General features: G+C 42.3%; 3 protein-coding genes across 4 annotated transcripts in view; 1 reads left to right on the top strand and 2 right to left on the bottom strand.

The window, feature by feature from the left end:
• LOC311504941 (testican-2) overlaps positions 1-12,526 on the top strand; it is a gene marked incomplete at its 5' end in the record, with an annotated part of 43,461 nt that extends 30,935 nt beyond the window's left edge. Inside the window, 8 exons of the mRNA XM_084568295.1 lie at positions 2,229-2,343; positions 5,437-5,545; positions 6,060-6,178; positions 6,855-6,970; positions 7,050-7,268; positions 9,189-9,251; positions 10,190-10,327; positions 11,498-12,526. Coding sequence (XP_084424421.1) covers positions 2,229-2,343; positions 5,437-5,545; positions 6,060-6,178; positions 6,855-6,970; positions 7,050-7,268; positions 9,189-9,251; positions 10,190-10,327; positions 11,498-11,652 — 1,034 coding nt within the window. The 3' untranslated portion in view covers positions 11,653-12,526. The remainder of the gene's footprint in view (positions 1-2,228; positions 2,344-5,436; positions 5,546-6,059; positions 6,179-6,854; positions 6,971-7,049; positions 7,269-9,188; positions 9,252-10,189; positions 10,328-11,497) is intronic.
• A 3,600-nt stretch (positions 12,527-16,126) lies between these two features.
• Positions 16,127-20,362, bottom strand: sar1aa (secretion associated, Ras related GTPase 1Aa). The gene is made up of 6 exons (XM_084567967.1): positions 20,161-20,362; positions 19,781-19,900; positions 19,569-19,634; positions 18,435-18,538; positions 18,221-18,352; positions 16,127-18,125 (listed from the first exon to the last, which is right to left on the bottom strand). Exons 1-6 carry the CDS (start codon positions 20,216-20,218, stop codon positions 18,009-18,011), a joined length of 597 nt encoding a protein of 198 aa, XP_084424093.1. The 5' UTR covers positions 20,219-20,362; the 3' UTR covers positions 16,127-18,008.
• A 3,036-nt stretch (positions 20,363-23,398) lies between these two features.
• Positions 23,399-26,361, bottom strand: ppa1a (inorganic pyrophosphatase 1a). Of its 2 annotated transcripts, XM_084568329.1 has the most exons (11): positions 26,232-26,361; positions 26,055-26,119; positions 25,467-25,520; positions 25,216-25,335; positions 25,044-25,130; positions 24,844-24,970; positions 24,625-24,752; positions 24,342-24,427; positions 24,166-24,235; positions 23,775-23,814; positions 23,399-23,688 (listed from the first exon to the last, which is right to left on the bottom strand). In XM_084568329.1, exons 1-11 carry the CDS (start codon positions 26,290-26,292, stop codon positions 23,660-23,662), a joined length of 867 nt encoding a protein of 288 aa, XP_084424455.1. In that variant the 5' UTR covers positions 26,293-26,361; the 3' UTR covers positions 23,399-23,659. The 2 variants fall into 2 exon arrangements, with proteins under 2 accessions (XP_084424455.1, XP_084424454.1); XM_084568328.1 differs by having other exon boundaries at positions 23,399-23,814.
• Between the last annotated feature and the right edge of the window lie 251 nt (positions 26,362-26,612).

Raw genomic sequence — 26,612 nt, 5'->3', positions numbered from 1 at the left:
CCCTCAAATGCCCCCACTAACAACACCACAGACACCCTCAGAAGGCCCATGACCATTCTCTGATGAGTCACAACAGTTTTGGAGGCACAAGGGAGACTTGCACAATATTAGGAAGGTGGTTGTAATGTTATGCCTGATCGGTGTATGTAGCTGGTGACAGCATACTATTTTCGCATCCTATGCAGTAACCATGTGGTACTAAAAAAATAAATAATTAGCTCATCCAAATAAGATACTGTAACTGACTAAATCTAATAATGAGTAGAATAAATTTATAGGAAGGACGGTAAAGAGACTTATTAGATTTAAGCGAAGGCAACCAAAACAAGCTGTAAACCGTTGACTGTACGTAAAGCTGGACGAACCCTCCGCGACATCACCCGTAGGACTCCCGAAGCTCAAGCTGGGGACACTTGATGTCGCCATCTTGGCTGTGCCGAACTCATAGACCTCACAGAGGCCAGCGCATCTATGTTCTTCCATCTGTCCCAACATGTGGATTTACTGTTTTAAAATCTACAAGATCTGCCCTAAAAACAAACCAACTTTTGGTCAGATTGAACTGAATTCAGAAAACTATTTTTTAAGCTACTCAGCCCAATGTGAAATCTTGTATATTAAAGGGGAATTACCGTTGTTTTTTTACAACCTGGACCTTATTTCTTGCATAAAATACGATCGTTTACTCATCCATATAACTTTGTTGCCATTTGGAGTCGTTTGGAAGATATTTAAATCCAGCAAAGCGCCGCGTATATCCATATAGTGGGAGTGAATGGGGCACCGAAACGCAGCCTCTAAATAACGCATTATCTGCCACCAAACTCGTTCATTTCACCAATATTTTGTTGTGATACACTAGTGCTATTCCCCCTTGAGTCTGGAGTTCCCCTTTAAACGGTTGGCGTCAAACGTTATTCTTGTTTGCTAGTTGCATGCACGTCTCACACAAGTTGAAACCGTTAACTAATCATGTGTCACGGCTTCCTCTGATCCGTTTGCTCTCATCGTTGTCATGCATACACTTACATCTTGTTTTGTAGCCTCCATGTTGTTCCCACATTCCGACCTAAAAGGCACACAAACTCACGGACGTCGGAAAAACAAGTTTCCCAACTCAGGAAATGAGACTTTCCATTTAAATGGGTCTAAGAGATACCCTGCTGTCCCAAACAGACGAGCCAACAGAACCAACCACAGATCCTGTGTAGCTAGATTAAAAGCTGCCAGACTCTTGCTCTTTATGACCTCCAGTCACCGCCAGCACGGACTCATACAGTATATGGTCTTATAGTACAAAAACACCACGAGCTCACAGTATTTCTTGACTCCCTCAGAGTGACTTTGTAATTTTTTTGATTCCGTAACAGTCCACTGCTCCCTCATGCTTCCTTCCTGTAGCATCAAAGTATCACCTAGTCGTCGGATTTGCAGGGATCTGGCTGGCAGCCGCCTCATCTGTTGACCGCGTTGACTACAAAGCAGCTGCTCAGAGCTGACTCAGGACTTCACAGCTTAAATATTTCTCTCAGCGACCGCTGCTTGCAGCTCACTCTTAAAATGTATCCCGCGGGTTTGCCGAGGTGTCCCCCCGGCTAAGGCGGTAAATGGACTGGGGACGGTGTGACATCCTCTTTCCGGATGGCATTGACCATCGGGCTTGAGGGAGTCGGAGGACGCGGTGCTATTTCCATCTCGAGTCTACGAGTGGGGGAAAAAGGAGGCTGGCATTGAACCATTCGACTCTGGAGACGGAGAGACACGCAAGGGAGGGCGGGTTAGAAAGAAAGGGCACATGTGAGACAGAGATGGAGTGTGTTTTTATTTCTGTGAGAGACAGAGAAGGCAAGCTGGGGAGGGGGAGTGAGATGTGACAAGCCCGGAGAAAGAGATGCTCAATCAGCGCTGTCAGGTTTTCTTGAAATCAGAAACGGACGTTGGAGACTCCAGGGCAGTACCGTTGACGATGGGTCGCCTGCATAATGACAGCTAGGCGTCCACGTTTTCAGCACTTTATAATAATCAATACACTCATTTGTGCACACGTCATGATTTTCATTCCTGTGTGAAAGATTGTCTTTTAATTCTGACTTGTTGGCACAGCAACGTATATTTGCAGGTTTCAGTCGCTATGTTTATCCGCGGGAGGCAACAAAAACAAAGAATTAGACCTAAAATACCTCAGGTGTGATTGACAGCGCTGCATTTTTGTTGTTGTTGTTTTGCAGACGTCGACACCACCAAGGACCCGTGCCAGAATGTGAAGTGCAGCCGCCATAAGGTGTGCGTCGCTCAGGGCTACCAGAGGGCCATGTGTGTCAATCGCAAGAAACTGGAGCACAGGTAGGAGGAGCTGCTTTTTTTTTTTTTTTCTTTTGCACGCAGACAGCATGGACACGTCTGGTTAATATTCCCTGCAATGAAATGGGCTGTCGGAGAGCTATTGATTAAAATCAGCGATGGGGCCAGAGAGAGCCGTAACGATGCAAAGATTAATCAGAGGAGTCATTTAGGGGCGCTTAATGTTAAAACACCACTGAGCACTTTATTTAACTACAATTTTTAGATCACATTAAGCTGTGCAAAGTCCAATTCCGCTGTGCAGCAGCTTTTAATTATTGAGCGCTTTTTATTATTGATTATCGCATCAGTTCAGATCAAGTAAAAATATTCCTCTCCCGTAAATTCAACGGATCTCGATTCGAAATTTAGTTTGCTCGAAGGATTCGCTCCTTCTTGCTCGTACAACAACCATGCTCCTGTCAGACGCGTGTTAGAGATGTTATTTTAATGGGTAACACTTAATGTCGAGGGTGCGCACCTCGTGATTAATTCATTCCCGGCTAATACGTGATTCACGGTGAGCTAATGCATGATGTATCAACGAACTCTTGTGGCTCAGTATCAATAAATGATGAGGCCACTCTTATTATTTTATTTTATTTTAAAACTAGAAATATCTTCATGTTCCGCTTGTTTCACGATGGGGCACAAATTAATTGCTCAAGTAGTGTGTAAAAACATGTCAGCGTTCATTCTAATATTTCGTTTTTACTGACTTGTAAGTAGCAGTGAATAACAAACTCTTCAGATGTTGCGTCCCCTTTGACCCTCCTACAACTCTGAAGTGCAGAAAACTCAATCTGTACTTTTAAATAATGGAAACAAGCATCCATGTTATTGTTCATCACTTAGCAACAGTGCTCTTACTGTACATCTCAGACCACTACAGTGCAGTGCAGGGCGTACTAGTGTACTCTACTGATATATGTTGGCAAATGGGCAGCTTTAGGAAACGTGGTGCATAAATGCGGGGAAGTGGAAGCAGAGGAGGAAGGCTTGGCTGCTGAAACCATGGCAACTGAAGCATATAGATAAATCTTTTACATTTTGGCCCGGCTAATCACGAACCACTGTGCTCAGAATTTAGATTTCAGACGCGGAATAGCTCCCGAAGCCTCGGCGAAAAGTGTTTATCTGCTCCCTCGCCCCGTTCGTTCCGCCGCGACTGAAAAACAAATGAGCAGGGGTTTCAGGCTGAAAAGAATTAATGGAGTGAATTATTACTACCTGCGAAGTCTATCTGCGGCGACAGGCGTTTATCTTTTTTCAATAAAGTGCTTCATTTACAGAGTCACTCCGCAGAGATGAGAGGAACGGTGTGGAATAATGGTTAATAAGCACGAACGCGAGCGTGCTAAACCATCCTAGCATCGTTAAGTAGTCTGATGCTCGTGCACCTCTCAATCAGCTCGCGGGGGGAGGAATGAGCGGGGCATCCGAAATATTGACATGCACGCTATGGTTTCCTCGCTGTTATGATCAAAAATGTCCAGTTTGGGTTTGTGGGTTGCAGGATGCATAAGATGAGACTTGAGTGTGTTGAAGGAGATTTGTAACTCTGATCTCTGAGCTGGTGAATATTAAAGGGTCGGTTCGTGCAAATTCCAAAATATATTTCTCCCCCCTCTGAAGATGAGGGAGTCTAACCGTGCAGAGCGCATTGTTTTTCATTTATTCAGGATGTTAGATATCTGCCTCCGAGGCCTGCGGGATGGAATTTAGTTTGTGTTGCTCGCAGCTTTTTAGAAATTAAAAAATTCAAGAGTTTCTTTTCCCAAACAACGTCCCGTTCCACTACACTTATTCAGGAGTTCCCTTTGTCCCAGACAACTTAACAGTAAGTGCTTTCAAGCTTGACGAGAACGAGATAGTAGTGGTGTCAAAAAATCTGGAAGTGCCTTGCTCTTAGATAAACACCTAAAAGCATGCTGAGTGCAACCTAGGGAGAGCACTTACATACTGTGTTTTTTTGTTTAACTCCCTGAGCATTTACTCAACGGTTTGGAATAAAATGCGGTGCACACATCGTCTAGTCCTCCTCAAGATGTTTTGAGATAGTATTGGTGATCATTTGGTATGCCATCAGGCGCTATCATTTGTTTAAAATTGAGTTTAGGGTTAATTATTTTCAAATTCCCCCAAAACATTTGGATGGAATATATTTGGTACAGACTGTATATAAATATGGACAATGCGGCCCCGATTCCTTGCATTGGCCAAACTGAAGCTATTTTCCTGGAGATATGGGCGCCATCTTGCGAGTTTAGAGTCAGAGTCTGATCAGTGCAGTCTGAGAGTGGAGCCACGTCGAGCCGTGGTATCGATGACCTGACCGAACTTCTTCCAGACTCCCTTGCATTTTTGTTTAATTAATACTACGCCCTGCTCTACCTCCACCAGTGACAAGGAAATGTTGGATTATACGATGTACTTACATATTTATTTACTTATTCCTACTCTCACGGTCCCACGGGATCAGTTTGGTGGTCGCCATTATGTCACATCCTGTTTCTATAGCGTCAAATAACTAATTAAAACGAAACTTATCCAAAATAATTGACACTTAAACGTGCATCAACATTATATTAACTACCTAAAATTACCTAAAATAATCCTTGCGAAAATTATTTGAAGTGTATTTTAGTGTTTTAGTCCCACCCACCAACATGGAGGAGGTGGAGCTTATGACCTATACTGCAGCCAGCCACCAGGGGGAGCTCTACTTGCTTTGGCTTCACCTTTGAGGAGCAGTTCCACCGTCCATCTTTATATACAGTCTATGGTGCAGACTTTCATATTTCCCTCAGGATGAACTGCAATCACTTTAGTGGTGACTGATTAAGGATTCAATAGTTGCAAAACTAATGACATTTCTGTTGACGTTTTTCAGATGCTAACATTGCAAACATTAAAACTCCTCCTAAAGATTAGAAAGTTCTGTGCTGCAAACACCACAAAATGAAACTCATTCACTTTTGTTGCATTTGGAGCGGCATCTCAGAGGCAGAAATCAGTGATAGAAATCTGTGATAATTAAAGTTTTTTGTGCTACAGACGTTTTAACTCATCTTTTATTCCTCCTCCCACATTCAGAGTCAAACAGTCAGGGCAGCCGGAGGCCCACGAAAACACCTGCAAGCCTTGTCCCGTGGTCGCCTCCTCACCTGTGTGCGGCTCTGATGGACACAACTATGCTTCCCAGGTAAAAGAGAATATCCTTAACCTGCATCTTCTCTTTAAAAGCACTCGCTTTACTTATTTTTCCCCCCTCTTTTGCTGTATTACTGAATTAAAAAACAAAAAACTGAAAGTAACAGAAAGTGCCCGTGTCACCTCGTTAAATAATGAGAGGAGTCCAGTCAAATGCTGTTTCCTGCCGCGCTGACATATACGTGGGCGCAGCAGGGCAGCGCAGTTCATCACTGCTCGCGGGAGGACAAGTGCAAAAAAGGCTCGATGTGGCCGTGTGATTAATGACTGACGTGGGTTTTGAGCGGCATCGCCGTAGACCGGCCGCTGCCAGGGCTCCTTATTGATTTATGTACAGTTTTTAATTTTGACCTTGCCTCAGACGGCGGCGGAAAATGACAGCTCATTCTTGCTGGCTTCCTCTAAGTGCAGTGTCTCATCTGAATGAGCAATCTCTTTTTCCTGCGGTCACCCCCATAAATATTTTAACTGCATCCTTGCCTTTCTCTCTCTCTCTCTTCTTACAGTGTAAGCTGGAGCAGCAGGCTTGCCTCACAGGCAAAGAGTTGAGCATCATGTGTTCTGGATTTTGCCCCTGCGCCACGGCCTCCGTTAGCGTCACGAACGCCGACACAAAACGTGGCAAGTGACTGTTTCCTTCACCTCTTTCGCATTCGTGCGTCTCCGTTTTTTATTTTTTTTTGGGATTCAAATCTCTGCCTGCCTCACTGTCATCACATTTCATGAGTCAAGCTTTCAAAAACGGAAAGCTGTGACGCACTGGTGGCCACACGCGGCATGCCGTCTGTCCGTGCATCGGGACTCTAGTATCCTCGCAGAACCGATCGAGCCAGCGCTCGCTTTGGGATCAATACTTGCCAATTTCAGAGATTACTGTTAGCCAAATATCCCCCATGTGGTCAAGCTGCTCTTTCAATCATGTAGTAATTAATTATTTAGAGTGTACACTATCTATCATTGCAGCCAAACAGTATTGATTGTCCGGGCTCTCGGCCACGTGAAAATGCCAATTGATCAGACGGATGAAATGATACTCCTGTTTTTCATCCGGCGCCTGGAATTAGTGCTTAGCCACAGACTTAATTGTGAAATGATGTTTTCTATGATTAGGAGATCATTCTCTTAAATAAACATATACAACAGCCCAGATGTCATGAGCTCAGTCTACGTCAGTAAGAGCAGTGTAAAGCAGCACTGAGTCTGTGTCTGCCTTTAAGGGAAGTGAGTCGGGTTGCTGTCGAGCCTCTGGCAGAGCTTTGAATTTGTGGGATTCCCTCTTTTTCTTTTGCCCCCTTAGAGAGCTGCACTGGCCAGGACCTGGCAGACCTGGGAGACCGCCTGAGAGACTGGTTCCAACTCCTTCATGGAAACGCGAAGCAGAATAACTCCGGCAAGCCTGGAGCTGGCACCGCTTCAGGTCAGAAGCCCAACAAATTCCTTCCCTCCAACCTTACAGCTCAATTGTCTTAACCAAACTACGCTGTTATTGCTGACAGTTTTGGACAAGAGCCTGGTAGCTAGCTGCAAGGACTCCATTGGGTGGATGTTCTCGAAGCTGGACACCAACAACGACCTGTATCTGGACCAGGCCGAGCTGGCTGCCATCAACCTGGACAAGTACGAGGTCTGCATCCGACCCTTCTTCAACTCCTGCGACAGCTACAAGGACGGGATGGTCTCCACGGCAGAGTGGTGCCTCTGCTTCTGGAGAGAAAGTGAGTGAAGAGGCAGCAGCGCGCCGGCAGGGAGCTGCCGAGTCTATTTTGAGTCAAATCTCTAAATGGGTGAAAGAAACGCAGGTACGCATTGACGCTGGTTGATTCCACCTGCACTTCCCGGCGCTGAGTGGCAGAACAGACTGGTTGTGATTGCTAAGAAATGCTAAGAATTAGTGTTATGTACCTAACAATCACAATCGGGGGAAGGGAAGGTAAATTTCACAGTGCGGAGCTGGAGTCGGGAGGCAATTAGCTCGGGATAAAGGTGGAAACGACTAGGTTGGAACTGTCCGAATTTAAAAAATACACCTAGCTGCACCTCTAAAACCAAGTTAAACTGAATGCCTCCTAAAACCACAAACATTTTTTCCAAACTCATTTTAGTTCGGGGTAAATTAGTTCGCAGTTTGGGCACATTGCTGTCTCCTGTTTAGTCCTGGGTCTCAGTGTTGTGTTCTGTCCACTTCTCTCTCTAAAACAGTGGACAAATTAGGAATAGCAGTTGTATATTTGCAAATTCACACTGCGGGCCAGATTAGACCCTCTGGCGGGCCGTTTTTTGGCCCGCGGACCGCATGTTTGACACCTGCGTTTTAAATCTATAGCTTCTTTCTTCTCGAAACTTTTGCCATCCAAAAATCCATGCATCATTACATCCAGGTCTCACAGTATTCCCAGCATGATTATCCGTTATCCTCCTGCGCAATCAGTTCTCGGCCTCTCTTATCTGAGAATCCCTCTCTCCGGTCAATTGACAGTCCCGTCTTAACGGCCTCCCTGAACTCTGCACACCGCCGAGCCTTTGTATCTCCGCCGTGCTGCGGAAAATGCAGTCCTCACCTGATTTAGGGCGATCTAACAAATCCCCCAAAGCCTCCTCCTTCAGCCTGACAGCGTCTTTCTTTCCGATTTCCTTGAGTTGCCACTGCGACGGGAACCACTGTAAACAGCTTTCTCTTACAACAGAGGCTTTGAACGACACAAACTCTTTGTCTTTACCAGGATGTAGGACAAGTTTGCAAATCGTATCCCGTTCTCTGAGGAAGAAGGTTCGAATGTTGCAGCTGTCACCGCGGTGTGATTATTTTTGGCTTCGTTTTCGGTTCAGTTTCCAACTGTACAGTAGTCGAAAGCTGATTACCGGTGACGAGAGACAGACATCAGCCAAAATGATCATGGAATTAATCTAAAAATACCCGGTGGAGCCATTTTCCTGCATATTTATCATGTTGTAAAATATCCAGCCCCTCTATGGAGAGTATTTAATCTCACATTTCAGCTGTGCCACATCTGCACCATCTGACCTTTGCTAAATAAATGCAGGATATTCTGGAAGTAACCTGATTTGCGTGCTGATTATCCCATTGATCGGGCATTAAACCTACATGCAAGAGATTACACAAGCTCCACAATCAATGTCTGATCTCTAGATATTAATATTTAGAGACTGCTGCACACTAAGCCATTCGTTAGTAATGCTTTTACATCCATTTAGCTGTTATTTTATCATAGATTCTTATTTTAAAAGGCTTGAATTCATCAGATTTAAGCAAACAATCTGCACAATAGCAACACTGTACAACTGAGAAGACACGGAAATATTTTTGTGAAGATCCACAAAGAGAAAGTTTACTGCCTTGGGGGTCAATACAAAGTGTCTTTCTCTTCTTTGTTTCTATTTCTATCCGTTCTAGAGGTTCAGCTCATTTTCTTGTCACTCTCAGAATATATCCATATGCTCTTTCACCTAAGCTCTTCGCAATCGATCATGCTCCGGGGAATGAAATATAAGACGTCTTGGGAGAAATCGATGCCGACAAAAAAGTGTAATTACAAAGAGCATTGATTGAGATAAAGTTTGAGGGGGGGCTGTTTTAGGTATCGCCTGTCATCACTTTTCTTGTCTGATCCTCGCAGAGCCGCCGTGCCTCGCCGAGCTGGAGAGGATCCAAGTGCAGGAGGCGGCCAAGAAGAAGCCTGGTAAATGCATTTTTCATCACAATACAGCGTAGTTCACACATGCGTTTAAAGTTGTTTTTTTTAATGCCTTATTTAAGCAGAAACAGCCTCCGGACAAGAACTTGCCGCTCACTCACCTCAGATCTCTTCAAAGCCACGCCTCTACAGTCGCCTCGCGGACTGCTCCGTCTAACTGGCGTTTGCCCTCGCTCTCGCTCCGGGCCTCTGGGTGAACTTATGTAACAAAGCGCCTGGAGCAGCAAGCGAGAAGCTGGAGGAGGCTCATTAAAGAGATCACAAGCACAAGGCTGGGATTAGGCCCTAATCAGGCTGGTGGGGGATTAAGGGGCAGCGCTGGCTTTGCGAAAGAGCAAGGCTAACGGAGCCGCTTGGCCCCCCGAGAAACCACACTCTACAGCATCCACCCAGCGTGCTCAGCGCGCTGTACAGCTGCAGCTTTCTGTCTTCAAGTCCAAACGCAGAGATCTGTTCGTCCTTACTTCCTTGAAATCCGCTCATATCGGTTCTTGTGTTTTCTCTTGTTTTCTCAGCGGTGGGGTTGGGGAGGGTTTGTGCTTGTTAGAGAACTTTGCTTTCGGGTTTGACAAGAGTGTCCTGAGGGAGGCTGAAGCGGCGGAGTTCTGTCACAGAGGCTGTCACTACATTTTTTTTACTTGCCACTCTCGTGACATAAGGAGACGCACCATGCCAGCGCGCTGTGTAAAATCACATCCCCCAGCATATGCATGCTCATGTAAAACAAACAGGGGAAGCTGTTTCTGTCTCCGTGGCACTTTCTGCCAAAAAAAGCTGCCTCTCTATCCCGACTGATGGTCTTATCGCACGTTCGCTGAGGTTTGCAGGCATTCTCGTTCGCCCCGCTCATCTGGAGCGCGAGGCAAGATGTGTGTGCCGCTGGTGTGGACGTTCAGGAAATGGGCATGTGCACTTCTTTGCAGGGATGTACATTCCCAGCTGTGATGAGGACGGCTACTACAGGAAAGTGCAGTGTGACCAGAGCCGAGGGGAGTGCTGGTGCGTCGACCAGCATGGTGGAGAGATGATGGGCACCAGAATCCATGGCAACCCCGACTGCGGTAAGAGGGCAGACAGATATTACTCACATGGGACGCCGAAGGACATTCTCAAAGCAGTTTGTTTGTCTGTGATTCAATCCTTGGAGGCTTTTTTCAGCTCTACAATCATCCATTAGTGTTACATCAACAGCTTTTTAACGCAAATCAGCTAATGTTTCAAGTGTTTAAAGGGGAATTACCGTTTTTTACAACCTGGACCTTATTTCTGGCATAAAATACGATTGTTTACTCACCCATATAACTTTGGTGTCATTTGGAGGCATTCGGAAGATATTTAGATCCAGTGGAGAGCCGCATATAGTGGGAGTGTCTGGGGCACCGAAACGCAGCTTCTAAATAACGCATTATGTACCGTAAAACAAGTTCATTTCACCAACATTTTGTTATGATACGCTAGTGCTATTCCCCGTTGAGTCCGGAGTTACCTGTTATCATCATTCGTGGTCTGTAGATTGACCTACTAAATTCTGACCTGGATGATGTCATCTCTGAGCGCCGCGACGATCAGCTTGTTTACCTGTAGTTTGCTACTGCGAGTGTTTTGCAACATGGCTGAATGTTTTTCCGATTCTGAGGTTGTGGACGACGACTTTGTTTATGATGGCAGATAATACGTTATTTAAAGGCTGCGTTTCGGTGCCCCAGTCACTTCCACTATATGGATACACATGGCACTCTGCTTGATCTAAATATCTTCCGAACGACTCAAAATGACACCAAAGTTATATCGGTGAGTAAACGATCGTATTTTATGGCAGAAATAAGGTCCAGGTTGTAAAAAATGGTAATTCCCCTTTAAGGTTGGAAAGTTTTAGAATTGTATTTTATCTACATTTGCAAGTTTGTTTTAGCAGTTTTTTGAAGAATAGACCATACCGACTGAAAATCCAGCGTAGATGTTAGAGTCTGAAATAGAGCTGCAACAACATTGTTTTCATTATTAATCATGTTATTATCTTTATAAATTATGTCCGTAAAACGTCGGAAATTGGTGGAAATTGCCCAACAAACATCCTCCCTAGATTCCATGTTCAGTATTTTGTCTGATCACTTGTCAAAACCCAAACAAAATTAACTATTTACAAGAGGGCGGCTGTTTGAAAAACCAAAACCAGTGAATTTCTGGCAAAAACAACATGATTTCCCTCATATATATTTATCCATTTCCAGATGAAGTTGCCGGCTACTCTGGAGATTTTGGGAGTGGAGTCGGATGGGAAGATGAGGAGGAGGAGGAGGAGAAGGAGGCGGAGGACAATGGGGAGGAGGCGGAAGAGGAGGAAGAGGAGGAGGCTGAGGCAGACGATGGAGGATACATCTGGTAGAACTGTCTGACCCACACACAGAGAGCACAGCTGCTGACCTGCAAATCTACAGGGATGGCTCTCTCCTTAAGGCAAAAGATTTTGGGATCGGACTGGGGAGGCATGGGATTGTCCTGGTGGGATATGTAGTGCTGGGCAGGTCCAGTGTTGAGGTGATGACCAGTTTATTTTTTTTTTGTCTTAGATATGTGTAATTGCTTCATTCTACTCTCTGTTTTTTGAGCAACAGAGCTTTTTGTTTTGCTGTCCTGAAAAGCGGGACCCACTGATTACTGCGCCATAGGTAGCTAAAGTCCATCAGAGTTCCTATCTTGTCCGACCGCCATCTATGCATATAGAGATTACCAGTAATTTTGTATTTGTGTGAACAGTTGCTTGAGTATTAGAGCTTCCCTCCCACTGGAATAACAAGAAATCAGAGTTTAAACAAACTGTTTGACATTTTGGTAAATAAGTTTATTTGCTTTCTTACAGAGAAAGCTGGGGAATGGTTAGCTTAGCTTAGCTTAACTGAAATTGGGGTAACAGTTGCATTGATATGTCTGAAACAAAAGAAATCTGACCTTCCAAAACTTCCAAACATCTGTTCAGAAACCATAACCAACTTGAATTACCACCTTTGTATGTCTCCAGCAACTAGTTTTTTTACATTTCTATCTGTTCAGACATGTTTTGTGACCTTTGATCCACCAAATTCTAATCAGTTCACCGTTGTGACCAAGTGAAAGTTTGTGCCAAATCTGAAGAAGATCCCTCAAGGCGTCCCTGAGATATCACATTAAACAGTTGAATTGTGGCCAAAAAGCATGTCTTGAGAGGTTACAGTGACCTTGACCTTTTAACCTTGGGCCACCAAATTCTAATCACATCGCCTGTGAGTTGATATGAGTCTTTGTGCCAAATCTGAAGAAAGTCCACCGTAGCGTTCCTGAGGTAGCGGAAGCGTACGTATGGGATGGAGACAAGGTCACACGCTTGGTTCACCAAATTGTAGTCCGTTCATCTGAGTCAAGGTCGATTTTTTGAGCCAAATTAAAAAAAAAAAAAAAAAAAGTCTCATTAGGTGTTACTGAAATATTGCAAAAATGGGCTGGACAGATGTATGTAGATCTGCAGCAGAACAAATGCGGAAGCGCCAAACACTGCAGTTCCTCAAATGGCCACTTGAGGCTGACTCCAAAAGCGAGTCAATCCACACGGACCTCCAGGAACAAACATGTCTTAATTTCCCTCATTCATGACAACTGTGCAGATAGTGAATTCTTACAAAATGAACCGTGTCTAAATTATATCAGAGCTTAAAATGTTATGCATAATTAAGATAGATTCAAAACCACGCTCAAAAACATAATAATACCTGTCGCCTGCCTCCTTAAAGGGGAAGTACCGTTTTTTACAACCTGGACCTTATTTCTGGCATAAAATACAATATATAACTTTGGTGTCATTTGGAGTCGTTCTGAAGATTTTTAGATCCAGTGGAGCGCCGCGTATATCCATATAGTGGGAGTGACTGGGGCACCGGAACACAGCTTCTAAATAATGCATTATCTGCCGCGAAACTCATTCATTTCACCAATATTTTGTCATGATACGCGAGTGCTATTCCTTGTTGAATCTGGAGTTACCTGTTATCATCATCCGGGATCTGTAGATTGGTCCAGGTTGTAAAAAAACGGTAATTCCCCTTTAACTGCTGACTTTAAGGAGATCACGTTAACTGGATGTTGTTACCTTTGCAAATATCTAAGCTAGCTCATTCCCCTTTCTTTCAGTGTTTAAACTGGGACATTATCGTGATAACATCCCTTTGCGTGGCTTTACAGCTGCTTGATAGTGATTTTAGGTCAGTGCAGCACCTGAATAGCAGACGCTACCACATCAGCACCAAAACAGCAGCCAGACCGTTAGCATCAAGCTAGTGATGGAGTTGGTGGAGACCAAATCTTAGCTAAAAGAGAGTAAATACGAATGATAATGGAACTGCTGTTCACTCCTACCTAATATCCGTGGCATAAAAAAAAGCCTTTCTATGGTTAGAGCAAATAGGTGTATTTGCCAAAATGTCGAACTACTCCTTTAAAGCAGATTAGTTAAATGTGGTTATGTATTTCAAAAGCGATCGTGTATATAAATACATTGTAAATGACCTGCCAAGCAAACTTAGAGGATTTCTGGTTGCTATGGTTTTAAAGCCACATTTATGATAAACGTCCACCACAGCTCTTAGCAGTTTTTAAATTGTACATGTTTAAATGAACTTACTTTTATGGAAAAACCTGTAGAATGTACTTTAACGACCACAGACCGCACCCACTAGTCGCTATCCTCTGCTAACTCGGAAATCATGTCAAAGAATGTGCCACAAATATGTTTTTGTTTTTGTTTTCCTGAGTTTGCAACTTGAAATACTGTATTTTGTGTTTATTAAAAAAAAAGAAGAAAAGTGTGTGCATTACTTGAAGTTCTGTGTGTATACTTGAATTCACACTGTAATTTTTTTCTATGAGAATATCGTTGCCATATCTTCATTCATGCTATTGGTAGGCCAGACGTTTGTTTGTTTTTTTTGTTTTTAGTATTGCATGTTCGTAAATAAGAATGTACTTCTAGGCTGAGCACTTTACTAATAAAGGCACTGGAGCCAAGCTGTGTGTTGACTGTTTTCCAGATATTTCAGGGATAATTTAGACTGGGATCATGGCTACTGTGGCACAGAGTACCACATTATCTCACTCTCTCTCTCTCTCTCTCTCTCTCTCTCTCTCTCTCTCTCTCTCTCTCTCTCTCTCTCTCTCTCTCTCTCTCTCTCTCTATATATATATATATATATATATATATATATATATATATATATATATATATATATATATATATATATATATATATATATATATATATATATATATACACCGATCAGGCATGACATTATGACCACATTCCTAACATTGTGTAGGCCTCCCTTGTGCTTCCAAAACAGTTGTGACTCATTAGAGAATGGACATGGGCCTTCTGAGGGTGTCCTGTGGTGTCTGTGGATCATCCCACAGATACTTCAGTTCGGGATCTAGTGAATTTGGAGGCCAGGTCAACACCTTGTGCTGTTCTTCGTGTTTTTTGTTTTTTTTAGTTGTTCCTAAAGCGTTTATGTGTGCATCCTGCTGGGGATGTCTGCTGCCATCAAGGAGTGTCATTGCTATGGAGTGGGGGTGCCTGGTCTGGTCTAGGTGGGTGCTACATGTCTAAGTAACATCCACACGAATGAATGTCAGGTCCAAAAGTTTCCCAGCAGAACATTGTATTGTCACAAGACGGTCGATGTTATTCACTTCTCCCGTCAGTGGTCATAATGTTGTGGCTGACACCTCAGAAGATCCATGTGCGTCATCACAAGTACGGTTTGAGGAGATATTAAAAATATACAAAATCACGATTAGCTCTGAAAGCTGCAGTCTGCATCTCACTGGCAGATGGGGATATTTGCGGGGGTATTTTGGTGCTCAGCTGCCACCTCATGCTTGAAGAACAAATTACAGCATTTGGCTACCAGATGGCATATCACTCATTGTCTGAAGTGAAAGACAACACTGTCAGAGGTCATATAGATGATAAAACTGGCAAAGAATAGATCTATACCTGTTTCAATACAATCTCTCAACGCTGTGAATGCAAGCAAGAGTTAACGTGGTCACTTCTCTTGGAGAATGGCAGGAACACTCCAACTGCTGATATTAACAATGAGGAGTAACCACGATAATTAAGTCAGGGAATAAAACCATCAAAGCCTTTTTAAATGTCTGAGAGTGAAAAGAAGATTTTTCAGCTATGTGCTTTAGCTGAACAAAAACTAAAAAAAAAAAAAAAATGCTAATGACTGGTCTGAAACCAAAATTACTACAAATTACAGCCTTGTGACTTCTCGGTGGACTCCACATAAGATAAAGACAGTGACTGTGCTGATTAGGACTAACATTAAGTAATTTTGATGTAATTTGGATATTTCTACTTTAATGTTAAAAACAAATTGGTTTAAAAGGAAGTATTTAGGAAGCGGCTTTACCACATTACAGCATTGAGCTCTGCGATTTTACCCACATTCTTATATAATTGCACTATATTTGTTCTATAATTGGCATATTGTAGGACTGTAAAACAATATTTTCAGTTGTGTTATTTTTAAGGCTAAGGAGATGAATATTCTTCATAGCTTTTGTCATAAATACTGTTTATGTACTGCATAATTCTGCACATAAATACTGTTTGAAGGGGAATAATAAGAGACCCAAAATAGAGCCTTGAGGGACACCACAAAAGATTGGCTTGCTAGAGGAAGAGGCTCCTCCTACCACAATAATGAAGGAACTAATTAAAAAAAGGTCACTGTGACAAGGTCTACCTGCGACAAGCATATAAGAACGACATATGATATAAATATATACCACCTTAGCACAGTTTCTATCAACCCATAGGGGAAAGAAAAAACTAGAATGCTCTATAATAAGAAGACTAAAAAAAAGACAGCCCGTTTGCTTCTATAAAAGGCTGGTTCTATTAAACTTATTTATTAAACTGAGCAAAGAGTCACTGTCGTATAGGTTGCACAGATAATTGCTGAAAATATGAATTCAAGTAATGCACAGTTATAAATAACTATTTTTTTTTTTAGTGTCAACTCAAGGGCAGTTACTGTACAAGCATTTACATCTGTATTATACATCATTTACAGGAGTTCAGGAGACTGGTACAGAACACTTTAAAGGAAAAGCAGTTTGTTTACATGCAAACTATATTTGAACAAACTCCAGACTCCCTGTATAAAATCTGTTTTCACACATATATCTACTTATCTTGGTCACAGACGTCCCTGCAATGTTACCCTGTAAATAAATGACGCAGGAAACACTCAATAAGGTAGAAAGATTGCATGCTTCTCGTCCTGATGATCCACTTCGAGCTTCTTTTAAAGATGGAGCGAATTTAAAAATCTAAGCACGTCTGCATGCATGGACTGGAATAAAACATGAACGTTAATGTTCATTTCAGCGTATTAGTGTTTGCAAGTGCACTCTCCTATCTTTTCACAGACAGTCAAAAAGTACATCCCTTGCAGCACTTAAACCTTGCTAGTGCAGTACAGCGTACATGCTGACATCGTATGACATCACGGCAATATATGGCTCAGAATCTGTTAGAAACTAACGAATAACTAAAAAGAAACTTTAATTTTAGTGTTTTAAATATTGCCACTTCAAACTGAACTTCAATCCGTGCTCGATTCGAGACCAGACACTGTATTTTGTGCAGTGCTGGTTATTATAGCTCTCTGTAAACAGGCTCTGAACTACATCCTTTTAACTGAAATATGATGAAGTAAGGTCGTCTCTGCCACACTCTAGCTATACTTTATTGCCTCTTGACATTTGTGGGGCAATTCATTCTCACTGCCTTCACGAAACAATAAAGCGAGGGAGGCCGTACAAAGTTCTGTACGAACACTTCATGGTATTTATCCCAAAGTCAAAGATAATAAAGACGTCTTTCAGCCCCGACTAACACACTTCCAAGTAGCTGCCTTCAACGCCAGCTCGGGCTATGATGCGATTCTCCAAAATAAACAAGACAATTTCATCAAGATACCGAACGTGAGCAGCGCATTAATCACGGCACACTCATCAGTGAGCTGTTTAATTTGACTCAATTCAATCCATCATCTTTGCCTCTGTTTGACTTCTCTCCATTTGTTTTTCTTTTTGGTTCCTAAAGGGGATTTGACGTTATTTTGGCTCGGCGCTCAGTCTTTTGTCGGAGATTCTCTCTCCGTGCTAAATCTGCGGAGTCATTAGCATACATTTTTGGCTTTACGTTTTAAAAGGCAGATGCCGCGTCTCGACAGATAGACTAAAATTAATCTTCTCTACTTCGTTATTTGTCTTCTTAATCACTTTAAAATCTAAACCGTACCATTTTAATTTGAGACAAGCGTTAAGCTACACACAATCCTCATCACTCACTTACTAATATAATCCAAAGCAGTCGGCCTGTTAGATGATAAACAACACTGAAGCGTACGCGTCTATATTATTAGATAAAGTATGGCTGCTCATGTGTCGCATCAGGTATGGGATAGCCTAAAAATAACATGCCGTACCATCCAGCTCGGTTAACTCTCAGATTAATAACACATTTAGGACAATTCATTAGTCACCACTTTTAAAAGTTTGCATAGAAAAATGTTAAGAATTAAACGGGGTATGATTCAGGCTGGTCGACACCGACACAGGGACAAACTCTTTGTCGTGTTTCTTGAAAACGTGTCAGTTAAATCATGACTCCTGGTCGAGCATGACTCCTGCGTGTCAGTCGATGTACTGCGATAACCATCTGAAGCCTTCCCCGTACCCTTGTTTTTTCAACACGCTGCACATGAAAATCTCCAGCGGCCGAACGTTCAGCTCCTTCAAAGAGACATTTCCCTGTTGGAGACAATAAGGGTGGAGAATGATGAAAGGGAATGTGCACACAGATACTGTTTCACTTCATTAAAAGACATTTCTCGTAACGTGCCTACCTTTCCAGTAACTTGACCATCAAGAGCAAAAGCTCCTCTTAGTCCTCCTTCACTGATCGCCTCGGGACGGTCAATTTTATTGCCCAACACCAACACCGGTACGTTGACTATGGTCTCATCTGCTAGGAGAGCCTGAAAAGATGACAAGGACAGATGAATCATTATTAAAGCAGAGAAAGACAGTAGTCGACGGTGCAATGAAAACAACTCTCACATCAAGTTCGGTCTTGGATTCTGTGAGTCTGTCGTGATCTGCGCAGTCTACAAGAAACACAACTCCGTTCACAGCCGGCAGGTAATTCTTCCAAACTCTTCGTGCTGAGAAGAAAAGAAAAGCAGTGTGTGAATAAACTGTCCCTGCAGCACTTCGACATCATTTGAAATTCTCTTTTAGGTTGTAATGCAGCTGTTTAACTATGAACTAGTACGATTTTAATTGTGCCTTTACCATGTGCTGTGTGTACAGTCATGATCAATCTTTAATATATGTGGTTCACGGGTCCTCATGTCTTAGTCTGAGGCAGAGTTTTAATTAATACACCGTGTTTCAGTCTATCAGCCAATGAGATCTCTAACCAGGGTTAATCTGGTTTGGAGAAATACTGGGAAGTTACCAAACTATATGCTGTTACCTCAACCCCTAATCTGGCAAAATTAGTAGATTTGGAGATTTTTCACCAAGAGATTCTGAAAACACCATATTGTATAACATTTTATTAGATTGGATAAATTATTTCATTCTTCATGTTCATCTTTAGCAGCCTCTTCCTATCAGCACACGGTGCCTTTCCATTTTCTGCTCAGATGTCTACAATATATTAGTCTCAGAAACTCAATCTGAGGAACCACCCGAAAGGATTTGCTCCCAATTAAAATGGAAAATTACACATAAACATCCCAGATCAGCACAGTGGGGCCTACAGCGACACCATGTGGCAGCCAGGAGAACTGTGAATTCTCAACTTGTCTGTTTTCTCACACGTTTCTGACAAGTTTCAAGACAGCAGCCTACAATGAAGACAACACGAAGTCAGTTGACAATTGACAGCAACTGTATTTTGTGATCTAGTAAACTACTATCCCTTTCCTCCCTGCAAATGTTGCACAAAATAATTTAAATAATTTCAAGTCTGTGAGTAAAAACGGTCCTTGAAGGCTGTACAAAGCATCCACATAATGTTAAGACAGTTCTAAGACACCTAAAGTGGGTAACTTTTAGAAAACTGAGAGGATTTTTTTGTTTTACAAACTGATAAATGCAAATTTATTAGTGTGGCAGCAGAAAACAAACAAGTCACAACTACTTCTCTAGTGTTTTATTGCCAGAAGAAATGGAGAATGACCTCACCTTGCACATGTCCTCCCAGATCAAATGTAGTAAATGTCATTCCACCAATTGTCAGCTCCTCAGAAGCTTTGGGAGAAAAGAAAACACAACTGCTTTTATACCTGTGATTGTTTGACCTGCACAGTGAGAACAAGGAACCACATACTGTAACTCTCAGCTATGATATAAGTTATATAACTGTAAATCACACTACTCTCAGAATCTCTCCTTACTTGGATGCAGCGTTGGCACATGCTGTCCGAGCCTGTCATCTTTCAGCATGTGTAGGAGCGTTGTTTTGCCGGCATTGTCCAGACCGAGGAAAACCAGCTTCCCAGACTTTTTGTACAAACCTGGAAGGAATCACAAACGACAGGACTGTTGCATATATTATTCCACCAGTTCAGGAATATTTTTACTTGGCAGTCTGTTTCACTTTTACAACTCTGCAGCAGCACTTTACGACTTTATTTTGACCTTGCAATACGTGAACCACATGCAACAACATTTGAATACAGCGAAGCAGCTAAGATATTAAAAAAAAAATGTATAGTGTGCACCTGGACTTTTCTACCACTGATTAAATCCTTGCAGGACAGCAGGCAGTACTCACCTAAGAACTGTAAAACACTACTAAACCCCCTGTAGATCCAGTCGAATATAAATGACATGTTGATGGTGTCTGCCTGAAACGAGAAAAAAGATCGGTTACAACGCAGGTGTCAAACATACGGCCCGCGGGCCAAAAAGCGGCCCACCAGGGGGTCTAATCTGGCCCGCAGCATGAATTTGGAAATTGCAAAAATAACTGCTATTCCTAATTTGTCCTCTGTTTTAGAAAGAGAAGTGGACGGACCACAACACTGAGACCCAGGACTAAAACAGGAGACAGCAATGTGCACAAATTGCACTTATTTTTCTTAAGAAATTTCTTTTTTTCTTTTTGTAAAAATGATATTCTATTAAAGGAACCGTATGTAGGATTGTGGCCAAAACTGGTACTGCAATCACTTTCAAAATCCCCTCAGCCTCCCCCCTGACTCGAGGTTGCCAGCTAAGCTGCAGGATCCAGCAGGAACGTAGGCTGCTACAAGGAGCTTCCAATGGCAAGTGACGAGTCCTACACAGTAAGTTTTTTTTTCTGTTAATAAAGTTTATGCTTCATGAGAGATGTTTTGCGAAGTAATTATGTATCGCAAAAATTTACTAATGGCGATTAGCCAAATATTTCGTAAAGATGTACTGTAATACCACATTTCAGTCGGAACATAGATTGTTTTCATACCCTGCTAGTGGTGCGATGTAAAGCTTTTTATGAACGCATTTAGCACGGGCGACCATGGAAAATCCACCGTCTATATGTACGGAAGCACGGGGCTTTTAGCCTGTACCAACAAACATGGTAGAATATAGCATCCAAAAGTCGAGGGTCAATTCCACGCCATTCCGGACTTTGTCACGACGTATTTCGGATTCATAACGAGGTCTTTTAGGTTTAGTAACGTTATACGTGTTTTATCCGACACGTTCGTAGCTGCAGCTGCGGTAACTAGAGCAGAGCTGGCAACCCGGATGACGAAACTCTACTGACTTTGTGATTAGTAGATAGGTGGAGGGTGGCGCCTCAGGCCAAAACACAACATGACAACATCAACATCAGTTGAGGGCTGCAACTATCACTTTTAAATGACAATATCCAGGCCGGACCACTGTTGTCAGTGATATAAGTATTTGAAATGAACATGATTTCTTCATGTCTAGTGACATATCATTGCCATTTTATGATTAATTGAAATACATTTCTTACATACGGTTCCTTTAAATGTAAACATTCTCCTAATTTACCTTTTCTTCTTTGCACTAAAACAAATGGAAAAAGTCTGAAGTTATTGTTACTTATAGGTTATTATTCTATTATGCTACTGGTCCGGCCTGCTTTGAGATCAATTTGGGTTGAAACTAGAATGTGTCTGACATCCCGGGCTTACAACATAATACTGCAATGAGTGGCCAGAAACTGAGACATGTCTACTTTTACGTCATAGAGTTTGGACATACGTAGTTTAGCATTAGATCCTAGTTTATTGTGAGTTGTTTCAACTGTTTAACACCCATCCAGTACAGAAAACTGGATCAACACAAGGAGGCATGTTGCTGTTTTAAAACAACGTTATATATGTGTTGTTGTATGCATTATTTGCAGATCAATAGCCCTTTTTTTAACAGAGGCCATTTTGGCTCTTCGTGGCAGAAAGGGCACAGGTGTAACTGATGACATTAGAAGGACTTTGGTTCATTGCACATGCCTATTGCTGCTCCAGCTGAAAAAGAGCACAGGTCTGCACATTACACGATCTCATATAAGTGTTTCTGGTCTCGATATCTGTGACATAAGACTATTAACTTCCACTCACATGTGTAGAAGGCGTCTACAAACCTTCGCCTATTATGTCATCTATTTGCCATACTGTGAAAAAAGCAATCAGGAGCATTTGTGACCAAGCAACTGCTGGTATTTATCTTATTTCGAAAAGGGTCCTAATTAAAGCCACATAACGGTAGCTACATTACGCCGGTTTGCTAGCTAGCATTAACATGTAAGCCAGCGTCAACCCGTCTAGACTCAGGACATCATGTCAGCGCGAGACAAAACAACTGAACATGAGCAAACTTGTTACCGAGACGTTTTTAATATCGGAACGCGTGGGTGTATTTTAATTCTGCGCAGAAATCACCCTCCTAAGTTTATCTCTCTTACCTACTGCATTGACACGCAGCCCAGTTCTTGGTAGTATCAGTGGTCTCCTTGGAAACAGTCAATCAGAAGGCCTCCTTTTCTTCTTCGTGCGTCGGAACGAGGCGCCCTGCACCGCGCAGTGTGTTGCTTCAGCGCCCCCTGTCGATCACTGGTGGTCAATGAGAGATGACGGCTACACCCAAGTGTGGTAGAAGTGGGAGCGTCTCTGAAGCTCTTATCAATTGATTTAGTAGCTGGGAGAAAGACTGTTGTACTATTTTAAACATTTCTATTTCCACGTTGTCCTATTTTATACTTATATACTTATATTAGACAAGCGAAATATCGTACATTTTACCACTACATAAAGCCTATCTGACACTTACTGTAACTCCTTGTTTTTAAGATAGTCTATGCATTAATATTATTATTTCTTTGCTTTCCTGATGCTTTTACTTGACTAAAGGTTTTGAGAATTTCCTCTGTAACTCCCACCTCTTGCCCACCAATAAATTAAAAGTAATGTTCTCCCTGTAATTTAGTCAGGGTAATGTTATCATTTATTATTTCCAAATAGGAAATGATTGCATGTAATTATTAGTAGTCCACATACAGAGAAGTAGTGGAACAACGACATTATTAGACCTGTCATGTGTCAGAATTAGATTTTCCTCCTCTCTGAACAATTGCAATCTTCAATTTATTGTAAAAAAAATGTACATTTCAGATCATTTCTTTCATATTTGCAAGTTATGCTGCAGGTATTATCCCATTTTCTGTATAAGAAACCTTTTCGGTTGTTGTTTCTGTTGTTTCTTACCATGCTGCAAGCCCTGCAGTTCTTATTGGTACTTACAGTTCAGTCTGCAGGAGCTTCCCGTGGTGCTAAAGACTTTAACAAGAAGTAATTTGTACATTTCGGTAGCTATTACATTTCAGGAACACAAAATACATCGCTTATGGGAATTGCCATCATTGCAGGCAATAGTGCAATTTGTTACACGCCCAAATGAATGATCAAACTTATGAAATCGGGACATAATCGTCCACTTTAGATGCGCATTTCGTCGGTGATGATTACAACAGTGGCAATGAAATACAATACACGACACACTGGGATTCATTGTGTTTTTTATTGTAGTGCTCTGTCAAGCTAGATTAAGATCTATTGTCCAGTAAGATAGATAACAAAACACAGTGAGGGTGCTTTCAGGTGGGTCTGAATCAGGAAATAATCACACAACATGTTGCTTTGACAACCAAAAAGCAGCCGTGCGAGTGTTAAAATAAAGTATAAAATATGCATCCAGTCTGTTCATGAGCAGATAAAACGAGGACGGAAGAGGAATGGATGTCTTCATCTTCCCTTCTCTTCTCACTTCTCATAGTAGAACCATTTGTCAACTGCAAGCAAAAATGTGTGATTTCCACAGAGAAACAACATACAAAGCAACTGCAATGAACAAAAAGATGAATGCACAAACACCCACCTGCACTTGGAATGGGATCTTCAGCTCCAAAATCACACGCCTGTAAGTGTTAGTGAAATGATTAAAATCAGGTTATTTTTGCCGCCGTTGCAGTTCATGAGAAATGCACGTGTTTAGCTCGGCTATTTAAGTCTGATTAAATACTTTCCTTTCACTTCCTTCTGTTTGATCTAAAAACCAACACTCTTTCGCTGCCGAGTGAATCAGCTGGAGCGAAATGAAAGAAACCACCTTTAGCATTTCTGTGTCCCCAGCTACTTAGCTAATGACGCTCGCCTTTTGTCTCGGGGCCTTGTGCGTTGCCAGGTTATCGTCTCTGCTCTCATTAAGCGAGGGGTAGGTCATAGATTGTTAAGCTGCACATATGAATATGAAGATAAAATTGACTTACAGACTTAACCACGGCCTCTGCATCCCCAGCAGAGCAGCAGAAAGGACTGTCGGAGACACTGGTGTTCATGCTGGTTGGAAAAAAATGTCAGAGCTTGTATTTAAATGTATTTAAAACACAATATGTTCTATGTGCATAAATGAACATTAGATGAATACTAAATAGAAGCCGCTGACCAGTTTAACTCTCCGGCGTTGGTGTTTTTAGATATCAAGGCCTTCCAAAACTCGTGAGTCTCCTTCACAGTCTTAATGGCAAAGTCCTGAAACAGACAACACATACACCTCATTTCCCTTTCTTCATGCAAGAGTCAATATGCAGGGAAAAAATAGAAATGTGTGTAGGTGGAGGCTGAGAAGATGCTTTATTGCAGCAATGAAATAAAGTTTTCCTCTTTGAAAGTTTAATATCGCAGGTCTAAGATCTGCACGAGACAACATCTCAGAATAAAATCAGTACCCTGCCCTTGAACTCTCCATTGAAAGCAAACTGGTTTTCAGGTTTCCCGTCTGGAACTTTGTATCTTCGGAACCAGTCCACGCTTGCCTCCAGATATCCGGGCTTGAGTCGCCTCACATCCTCAATATCTGCAACGAAAAAATTCGTGTGTAACCTTGGCATATTTTCCAGCAGCACAAGCAACATCTATTCCAGGCTTGTCCCCCCGGCACCCCCTACCGTTGAAGTCGGCAGCTTCTGGGTCCTCAGTATTGATCACGATGACCTTCCAGTCTGTTTCACCCTCATCGATCAAAGCCAGAGTTCCCAGCACCTTCACTTTTATTATTTCTCCCCGAGAGCACACCTGAGAATTAAACACACAGTCCTGAAAAAGGCTGCACACAGGTGAATTTAAAAAAAAAAAGCCTCTTCTGTACCTTATTTCCTATGTCACATATATCAATCGGGTCATTGTCTCCACAGCATCCTGTGTCGCTGTCCTTGTGGTTAGGATCTTCCCAAGTCTGTTAAAAGGCAGAATGTTTATGATTAATCCAACAGATACTGTACATATTATACTGGGGTTCGTGTAGTCTGAGCAGGACCTGCCTGTGGAATAGCTCCGTAGTTCCAGATGTAACCTTTGTGGGGAAACACGTTGGCTACGTAACGAAGATTCCCCTTCTTCACGTCTTGTTTCAGCGGATTGAGAGGATCTTTGGTGGCGATCTGAGAAGCAGAGGCACAAAGTTATATAGAAGAGGAAGCACTAACTCACGCTGGCGCCACTGATGTTGTAAAATAAAATGCAAGGAAGATGGTTTGTGTAAAAACGAGTAAAAATGAGTAAAAAGACGTACCTCCATCTTTGCATTCGTCCATCTTGGAACTTCCACGACAGCGTGAAAGATGTTCTGCAGAATTACAATAATATGCATTTTAGTGCTGCATGTTTTTGTTTTAATAAATCATATATAACCTATCAAATACAGCTACTATAAAGTAAAAGACGAGCAAGCACTCCTCAAACTCTAAACCCTGCTAATGTGTGCTGTAAACTTTACGTGCCTCTAGGGAAGCAGACATCCATTTGGAAACTGAATAAATGCAAAAGTGAAAGTTACAAAGATAATTAATGCACCGGGAATATACTGCGGTGCTTTAAAAAACAGAGGAATGGCAGCTGTGCACTGCTTCGGTTTAATCTTTTTTCCCCCAATGAAGGCCCCATGTAGAAGTAGTTGTAGTCTGACCTAAAGGTTAACCAAGGTGAAGAGGAAAATGAATCTGTGGACCACTCCAGAGAAACACTGGCTCATCTATCTAAACAGAAAGCAAAACTAAAAAAAGAATGCTAATCTAATTGTCGAGCTAAATGCTTAATCCAGCACCGTCCTTTTTTTTTTGTAAAAAAATCTGTGCTCACAACAAATACACACAATGCTCACCTCTGCTTCATTTGCATAGATGGGTATATCATGAAAGGGGGAGATGTATTTGCCCTCAGAGTTTTCTACAAGAAATACAAGCAATGCGTTTTAGTTTGTAGCTTCATAAGAGACCGTAAAGTGTGACATCTCTTGCACCAAATCACAAAACTAGTTCACCCAGAGAGGTGGTCTTACTGAAAAACACTCTGTAGTCCAGGGTGTTGGGCCTGCCCCTCTCCTCGATGCAGAAGCTCATGTCTGTTGCTGGTTTCTCCCCCCGTGGTCCGTGCACTAGATTCCCCAGGGCTACGAAGCTCTAGACTGACAGACAGTCAAAGAGGCAGAGGAAAAGGCATGCGCACTGCCTAAGCCGAGGGTTAGAAAGCTGGCCACCGCCTGCCTGTGACAACAGGTTCTGCTGCTTCAAGAGGCCTTGATGAGAGAAAGAGAGAGAGAGAGAGATACATTGTGGCTCCTGCATGTTCCTGTATCCCGTTCACATCCAATCTTGGCATCTGTAGCCAACAAGGGTAAACAAACCTCAGCGTTGCTCAGAATAGTGATCAGCAGCTTATC

Source organism: Chelon labrosus (genome assembly GCF_963514085.1).
Source record: "Chelon labrosus genome assembly, chromosome: 19".
NCBI lineage: Eukaryota > Metazoa > Chordata > Actinopteri > Mugiliformes > Mugilidae > Chelon > Chelon labrosus.
The sequence above is the reverse complement of the archived record's forward strand: the minus strand, read 5'-3'. Positions and strand labels throughout refer to the sequence as shown.